The 8,659-nt window shown below is 39.6% G+C and overlaps 1 protein-coding gene across 1 annotated transcript in view; it reads left to right on the forward strand.

Annotated features, from left to right (window-relative positions):
- The window catches only part of PLD5 (phospholipase D family member 5), a 270,932-nt gene extending 267,132 nt beyond the window's left edge, over nt 1–3,800 (forward strand). The window contains 1 exon segment of the mRNA XM_089907920.1: nt 3,544–3,800. Coding sequence (XP_089764046.1) covers nt 3,544–3,800 — 257 coding nt within the window.
- Nucleotides 3,801–8,659: the final 4,859 nt, after the last annotated feature.

The following is an 8,659-nucleotide window of genomic DNA, read 5'->3' on the forward strand; positions in this document are numbered from 1 at the left end:
AGTCAAGCTTGGCAAAGTTGTCTGAAAGGTGGTTTGGTTATCTATATATTATATCCAGTGAGTTCACCTACACCCTCACAGGGTGTTCCTGAGGGTAGCACTACAGCTCTCCTGGCATCTGGGGCCTAAATGTGCATTCTAGAAGCTGAAATGGCAGTCTCAAAAAGAGCTGGGTAAAACTGCTTCCCAGTTGAAAAATGACTGAAGCATATGCATGATTTTGAGGTTTAGCCCAGCCATCAGGAAATAAAGGTAGGAAAACAATCACTCTGGTGCAGGAATGCCCTGTAGTCCTGTGAAAGATGCCTAGGGCTATGATTCCTGAGAACAGACTAATTAAAACTTTTGAAAATCAATAAAGATGGAGGATCTTGGCTCCATCCATTGTATCAAAGGAAAGAAGCTGAATTTCACAGAATGAGACTTCATAATCTTGTCACTTCTCTCCCATCATCATTCCCTCTCTCCATGCTTCCCCTAAAGGATATGTGTTTCCTTCAGAGAGTGAGGTCTGCAAATGAATGGAGCAGAAATCTCAGTGTGGCCTGATGCTCCAGCCCTGGGGACTGATGACGTCTAGGGTGAAGAGCACATTTAGCACAAAACGAGTACACCTTTAAGTGTGGGCTTCGGAGTCAGACCTGGCTTTGAACCTCAACTGTGGGACTTTTTCACTTCCACCTTGGACAAATTACTTAACATTTCTGAGCCTTAATTTCCTCATCAATACAGTGAAGTTAATATTTTCACCTCATAGGATTGCAGTGAATATTGAAGGAGATAATGTTATGATAGCTCATAAAAAATTACTGCCCTTGGTCTAATGCCTTGCACTTAATCATAAGATGAGATTTTAGTGTCTTATCAAGAAGTCCTTGAAAAGTGTGCTGTCTTCTGTTTATGGAATGAATAGAAGGTGCCGCCTACCAGCAGTTTCCAGAATAACTCTCAACCTGCAGTAGCTACAAATCCTCTGTTTAGAGGTTCAAGCTGGTGTTCACCTGGCACTGAGCATTTGCACAAAGCCGGAGCCTCTGAGCATGGCCACGTGTCTGAGAGCACATGGTTGGGAGCACAGCAACAGCAAAAGGAGTCTCTGTGCAGAGACTCTAACACAGTATTACAAACCATTTAGCAAGCAGTTTGCTAATTTATAGCAATAAAATTCAGTCAAAACTATGTCTATCATGAAGTCATTGGCAACATCATTGTAGTGTTTGTGTGGGTTGGGGTGAGATATAAAGAGAGAGAGAGGAGTTCCTTCTCTATGCTGATAATATTTGACTTAGAGGAATAAACTTAAGGAGTAAAATGAGGGGCAAGGGAACCACCTTCCAATATTCCAGGCAGTGCTATATGGAAAAGGGAGTTGATATGTGCGGGGGGGCGCTCCAGAGAGTAGAGGAAGGCCAAAGAATGATAGCTATAAAGGAACAGATATTAGCTTTCTCTACAGATGTCCCTTCTCCCAGCAGCTTCTCCCACAGGCAACTGCAGGGCCTTGGGTCGAGGATGCCCAGGGACCATGATCTCAGCATCTTTCAGCAAATATTCCTGCAGGATGCCTGAGGAGCCACTGAGGGAATGGAAAGTCAAGCTTTATGCTTAAAAGACTTCGGTTCCCTTATGGAACCAGCTCTGAACCAAAGAGGATGGTGGTAATTTATTAGATAATTTTGTCAGTCTTGACATGGGTAAATTTTTATTAGAATGATTCTTCATTTATAGTATTGAAGATAGTTCATGGAGTCTACAGACCTGGGTTGACCATTGATTAACCATGTGAAGCTGGGCAAATTTACTCACCTTTTTGAGCCTCACAGCCCTCTTCTGTCAAGTGAGCATAAATCCTACCAACCATATGAGATAATGTACACAAATAGAAAGCATAGTGCTTTGCTCATATTAGGCACTGACTGATAGTTCCTCTGCCCTCTACATTCCTTATGTCCCGACCTCATTCCTGACTCTTCCCCTTCACGCTCTAAGATCCTCATCAGATCTTTTTTGTGCATAAATATGTTATATTTCCTGTGGAATTAGTTTCCTAATTGATAGGTTTCTGTGCCTTTCTTATTATTCAGTGAAATGCTCTCTTCCTGACACATCTAGTCAGAGTTAGAAATTGCTTTCTCCTGCCCTCATGGCATAGTATACATACATCTCTTGTACCATCTCATATGCCTTGTATTATACTTTTTGTGTTTTCCTCCTGGACTCCTCAAAGGCAGAGACTGTGATTTTAAGTTTTATATCATGGCCCCTAATATAGTGCCTGGTAGACATTGTACACTGGGTAAATATGCATAAATGAAGACAAAGAAAAGCAAAGAAATAAATGGTGCTATACCCTCCTGAGAGTACCTTTGCTGTCCTACTGGAAGTCTCTCCCCATTGGATACCAAAGACAAGAGATTCAGCTGGGAGTTTTGGGTAGTCTGGTCCTTTTATCTACTCCCACTTTGAAAATGGACTACATGCAAGTTGCATAGACATGATTATCCCTTTCTGGGGTGGATCCCAGCCTTACTACCTATTATAGGCCCCCCAAAATTAGTATGCTGAAGTCCTAACCCCAGTACCTCAGAATTTGACCTTATTTGGAGACAGGGTCTTTACAGGGGAAATCAAGTTAAGGTGAGGTCATTAGGCTGGTTTCTCATCCAGTTTGGTTGCTGTCCTTATAAAAAGGGGAAATTTGGACATAGAGATGTGTGTAGAGGGGAGATGATGTGAAGAGACACAAGGAGGAGATGGCCATCTATAAGCCAAGGAGAGAGGTCTGGCACAGATACTGCTTTCACAGCCCTCAGAAGGAACCAGGCTGCCAACATCTTGATCTTAGACTTTTAGCCTACAGAACTGTGAGACAATACATTTCTGTTGTTTAAGCTCCCAGTCTGTTGTGCTTTGTGATGGCAGACCTAGCAAACTAATATACCACCTATACCAGCAGTCACTCTGGGGAGCCTGCTGTCACAGCAACTGCCCTGATTCCTAGGCTGAGAAGCCTGATCCTGGAACTGGGAATGACTTACCACCCAAGCAAGGAGTGTTTTGTGTGTTTAGTTAAAAACTGGTTCTCCTTCTCTGGCTTCAGCTTTTTCTTTGATGTGAAAGCTTCTGAGCATTATAATTAGAATCTCTCATTTGTACGTATGGATTACATGTTGTCTCTTTGAGAAGGTAGTAATTGTTCACAGGATTTTTAAGTGTATTCCTATATATTTTAAATGTTGCTGTATTTAGTGTGCCTTGTGAATGTCAATAAGAAATAACATTTACCAAAAAAGAACATCAGATTTCCTGTTTTGAGTTTCAAGTTGAGCAAAGCTGAAGAAAATGCCAAAATAATATGCAAATATTAATATGCCATATGTAAGCCTTCTTGGATTTCTTTTTATGAGCTGTCAACACAATTCAGTCTCCCTGTCACTATTCCCGGGTATTTTTTTTAATAGAATCTGCTCTATATTTCTTTAAATGGAAAATATTCCCTGGTGGATCTTAACTCTTTACCATCATTTCCTTTGTCTTTTGCAGGAAATTTTGACTGGGTAGGGAATGATTTTACCCAGAATGCTGGCACAGGCCTTGTTATCAACCAAGCAGATGTGAGAAACAACACAAGCATCATTAAGCAACTTAAGGATGTATTTGAAAGGGACTGGTACTCGCCCTACGCCAGAACCTTGCAGCCCACCAAGCAGCCGAACTGCTCAAGCCTCTTCAAACTCAGACCCTCCTCAAATAAAACTGTCACCTACAACGCAAGTGGAAAGGACCCCTAGAGTGTATAGTCTGAATGAACAAACTTACAAGACACCTTATATTTCACATTTATACAAAAAAGACTTGAGGAGAGAAAAATAATTTAATATGTCTTTTTTAGGGAAAAAGCACACAAAAAATATTCTCTGAATGACATGTAATATCTTATCTAACAATATCTTAGCCGCGTGTACACTAAATTTAAGACTTTTGTATTTGTTACTTCTGACAGGGAATGTCATTTTGGCTTGAAAGTTAGTTTTTACGTTTGCATACAAATTTTAAGACTTTGATGCCTCTTCCTTTCTAGTTTTAGAACTTTTTCTGCTGACCACCTGGTCAGTTCTTAAGAAGCTTAGCATGTGGTGAGCTCTTTTATACCATTCTGAGAACTGCTGACTTAGAGAGGAGAGTGAGGATTTTGCCCTAGAGAAGAGACTGATTGAACCAAATATTTTTCCTTGAAAACCATTTCCAAGACCTATATAGTCATGTAAGCATGAACAACTTTCATCTCATGCCCATCTTCAACACAGTTGAAAAATACCCTTTTTGCCTCCTTCTGCATTTTTTCCAATACCATAGCTTTTATTTTCTATCACTTTCTCTTCTCACAAAATATTATATAGCACCCCTATATTCACCTAAACATTAGCTCCAAGTGCGATTGTATCTTTTATATGTATGAATTGTTCAGAATGGATGCAAAATGTAAAGAGCAGTCTTTAATTTTCACTTTCAACTGCACTTTCCCTACCAAATTGATATTTTAAAACCACAGCCAACAATGTGTATCCTTTCTCTCAAACTCAGAAAAATTATGTAGCCACCTGCTAATATCCAGCAAGCTATTAAGTCTGCATTATAAGAATAAAGTAGTTTTTCACATTTTTGTTTAGTTTATGGTGTTTATAAGTGGATTTTAATTTCTTTAGAATCCTTATGCAGTTAAGAGTATGCCAACAAGCATTTATAGAGCTATTTAATATACCTTCTGCTATTTAATATACCAAATGCTTTTCAGAGAAATGCAATTTAAATACTGTGCTTAACATATTTTACTAAGAAACAAAAATATTGGATTATTGTTCTATGATGTCCTTGTGTGTTGTTGTTTTATATCTATACAATATATAACCCTATATTGATGGAGACTTGCTACACTAGAGAGAGGCGTGGCCTCTTCAGAACCCAGAGCAGGTACCCTTCAGGACGTCTACTCGTAATGTTGCTCCTGACTCTCCCTGGCCTGGGAACAGAGTCCTGTACTTCTTGGCCTCAGGTTTCTACTGGTAATGTAGGGACAGTAATAATCACCTACCTCGAAAGATGTTGTCACAGTAGAAAATATTTATAACTTGTTTTGAAATCAAAAGAACCTATATAAATGCTAAACATTATGAAGCATAATCTTTTTCTTAAAATAATGTTTGTGGTATCCTGATATAATCAATAACAGGTTCACCCAGAGAACCCACAAGGGAAAACAAATCCACAGCTTCCAACTGCAAATATGGGTGAACACAGCAACGCAAAAGTCCTGCTGGAGATCTGGATTGTCATCATTTTGATGGAACATTTTGTCAGGTCACTTTGGCGTAAATAACATCAAAACAAAACTAGACCGTTTGCTTGGTGTTCTTCTTTAAGACTGGCATATACATGTGTTTTTAGAGCAAGAAAAAGCAATCTCAAATTTTTTTATATCTAGAGACTTGATTTCTAATATGCCAGAAAGAGTGATGTAGGAACCCACAAGTCTTGTCCAGTGGGTTTACTTGGTGGAAAATGGCTATTGTTGGTCATCTAGTAATAACATAACTTCCTTTCTTGTTGTTTCCAAGTGTTGCTTTACTGGATATCTAACCAGGCTGTGAAGAGAGTTGGAAGAGAGATGTATTTTTTTTGAAATTTTGTTTATTTTTATTTTTGGCTGTGTTGGGTCTTCGTTTCTGTGCGTGGGCTTTCTCTAGTTGCGGCGAGTGGGGGCCGCTCTTCATCGCGGTGCACGGGCCTCTCACTATCGCGGCCTCTTTTGTTGTGGAGCGCAAGCTCCAGACGCGCAGGCTCAGCAGTTGTGGCTCACGGGCCCAGTTGCTCTACGGCATGTGGGATCCTCCCAGACCAGGGCTCGAACCCGTGTTCCCTGCATTGGCAGGCAGATTCTCAGCCACTGCGCCACCAGGGAAGCCCCAAGAGATGTATTTTTAAGAGTAACATGTTTTTATGAATGACTAAGGGATTCTTAATGAAATTCTGCATCAGTAATGGCCGGCCCATAAGACTCTAAATATTTACCATATGCCCATCCTTGTTTGAGTAGGGAGTTATCCTGTCAGTCATCTCAGTAAGGTAGTTTTAATGATGATTAAAGAGAGAAAGTAAGCAAAGAGTTGACATGGAGACAAACAAACGTAATAATTTCACTCCTGGGCAAGGAAAAGCAACTGGGCTGATTTTGAAAAGGACATCTAAAGATTGGAGAGTCAGTTGCTTCCTTGTTCATTCCCAAGTTGTCTCCAGTATTTGTCATAGCCATGGGACAAGCACAGGCTTGGTATAATGGCACCCCTTCACTGTTGCTATCTTTTGCATATGATAGGAGAAGAGAATTTTGTCCTTTATGAAATGACCATTATTGCCATTTCCCTCTGAGCCCCATCAAAAAGGTAGCTCCAGGAACTGTGTCCAGGATTTTCTGCCATGCACCACCAGCAGCAGAACCCTAACTGGCCAAGCAGGCCACCTCCTCAGGGTGGTCCAGTCAGCAGCAACCAGGCCCCTGTTTCCAGGAAGCAAAGTTAACCTTCAGTGGCAGCCAGGAAAACAGCCCCTGTTCAGAAAGTGTCATAAAAATGGGTTCATGTCTCCTAAGAGAAAATTTACTTCTGCAGAACTTTCTCATTGAGTGCTTTGTCTACCCCTCTATAAGTATTCTTCCTCTCTTTTATACTTCGTGCCTGTGCTAAATAGACTACCAACTTCCATCTTCCCCCACCAACAAACAACCCCGGAATTATTTCCCAAGAGGAAAAGAAAGCAAAACAAAAGCACTTTAATTCAAGACTATCTATCTGATAGATATCCATGTCAGAAATTATGAGGAGGGTGACTACTAACATCCATTTTTTTCTCCATAAACATTCCAGGAATTATTTCCCAAGGGGGAAAAAAGGGAAGCAGGCACAATTTGAGACCTATTTTAGGTTTCTGTGCTGCTAGCATTAACCTAGTGCCTTTTTGGTTCTCAAGCATTGATTTAAAATAGTAATTCACTACATTAGAATACTTCTGTTTACTGTGGATCCAGTAGACCTTCTGATGGACCTTCCGGTTGAAAACTTGCATATGAGTGTCAATAGGTTCTACGCAGCCTGCTCTCCTCCCAAACCACACAACTTTGATCACTCCCAAATCAAATCATTGACACACACTGTCAAATATCAATACTGTTGATCTCCACTGCACTGCCACTGGCCACTAGTATAACTGATAATTGAATCACAGCTTATCAAACAACTGGAGAGGAAGTGGAACATTCTGGGTTCTATCCATGCTCTATAAATGCCACACTTTGAGTACCTGGAAATGATAGAAGCAAGGCACACTGAAAATGTCCCTACTGTCTCTAAAGCACTTTGTAAAGAGATGCTTCATGGACTTCCAAAGTCTGGTGGAACAGAATAAATCTAACGTCTTTAAAAAGTCAAAGCGCACTAAGTAAATGAAAGGGCTGTGGGAAAGCTTTGCGTCTGTGTAGCTCTGGGCACCACTTTTCCCATTTGGACTGTGTTTGTGCTGTTGTTAGCCTCATTTCTGATTGGGTTCTTGGTGAGATGGGTCTGATCATATTTTTGTTTGATCTTACCCCTTGAAAATTGTGTTTTCTTACTGCAGTTACTGGTTTGTTAAAAGTGCCTTGCTGAACCTGGAACTGACAGAAGCTCATTTCCCGCCAGCCTACGGCTATCCCCAAGTGACTTTGATTCATTCTGAGTTTTGTTTGTTTTTAGAAACTTTTATTGAGATAAAGTACAGGTGGAAAAACTAAAAAGACTATAAGAATTTCTTGATAAGATCAGACCGAGAGCCATCTGTCTCAGGAATTCTATCCCAGAATCTGTCTTTTTTTTTTCATATGTATACCACTTATATGAGTTTCTCTGTCCAAAAATCATTTCGTTAGCTTCAACATTTAAGGAATGTAAAAAGCTACCTTCACTCTCAGTAGAGCAGTTATCTTCTATAATGAAAGATACTTTGCTATGGGTTATTCAAACTCAGAGCCTTATAAACAGCCCCATATATTGTGGATGAATGTTTGATTCTTTGGTTTACTGTACTTATTCTCAATGAACTGGTGCAGTTTATTACAAGCCTTTTGAAGGAGAAATTATCATAATGTCCATTTGGCCTAAGGTAGATTGGATAAATTAATCCATATTCAGCATTTTTCCATTCACTGTGATTTAACATCTTTGCTTTTCTTTTTACATGTCAGTAACCAAATAGCAGTTTATTATTTTTATGTTATTGATTTAAATTCATGGAAGCTTTTTAATAGTCCTGAAGTCAACCCCAGTTCATAGCCTACATTTCATATTCGAGAGACTTCCTGCCATTGGCTGAATTATAAAGATACTGTGTTTTACGGTGACTAGATAGGTATACTACAGAAGTTTCCTGAAATTGTAAAAAAATTTTCTTATTTTTGACCCATTATCAGTCTTGTACTTAGAGTTCTAAAAAAGGTTACTTATCACTTATGCTTCTTTTGGCAATTTTATGAAAAGAAAGATGAGATTTAATAGGCTATTTTGCATTTTCTTTTGTTATGTTCAACTACTAAACTACTAATTCTGTTACAAAAGAGACCTTGAATTTTTAA

Source organism: Delphinapterus leucas, chromosome 1, assembly GCF_059928025.1.
Source record: "Delphinapterus leucas isolate spDelLeu-1000000601 "Yukka" chromosome 1, BTC_Dleu_Yukka2, whole genome shotgun sequence".
Taxonomy (NCBI): domain Eukaryota; kingdom Metazoa; phylum Chordata; class Mammalia; order Artiodactyla; family Monodontidae; genus Delphinapterus; species Delphinapterus leucas.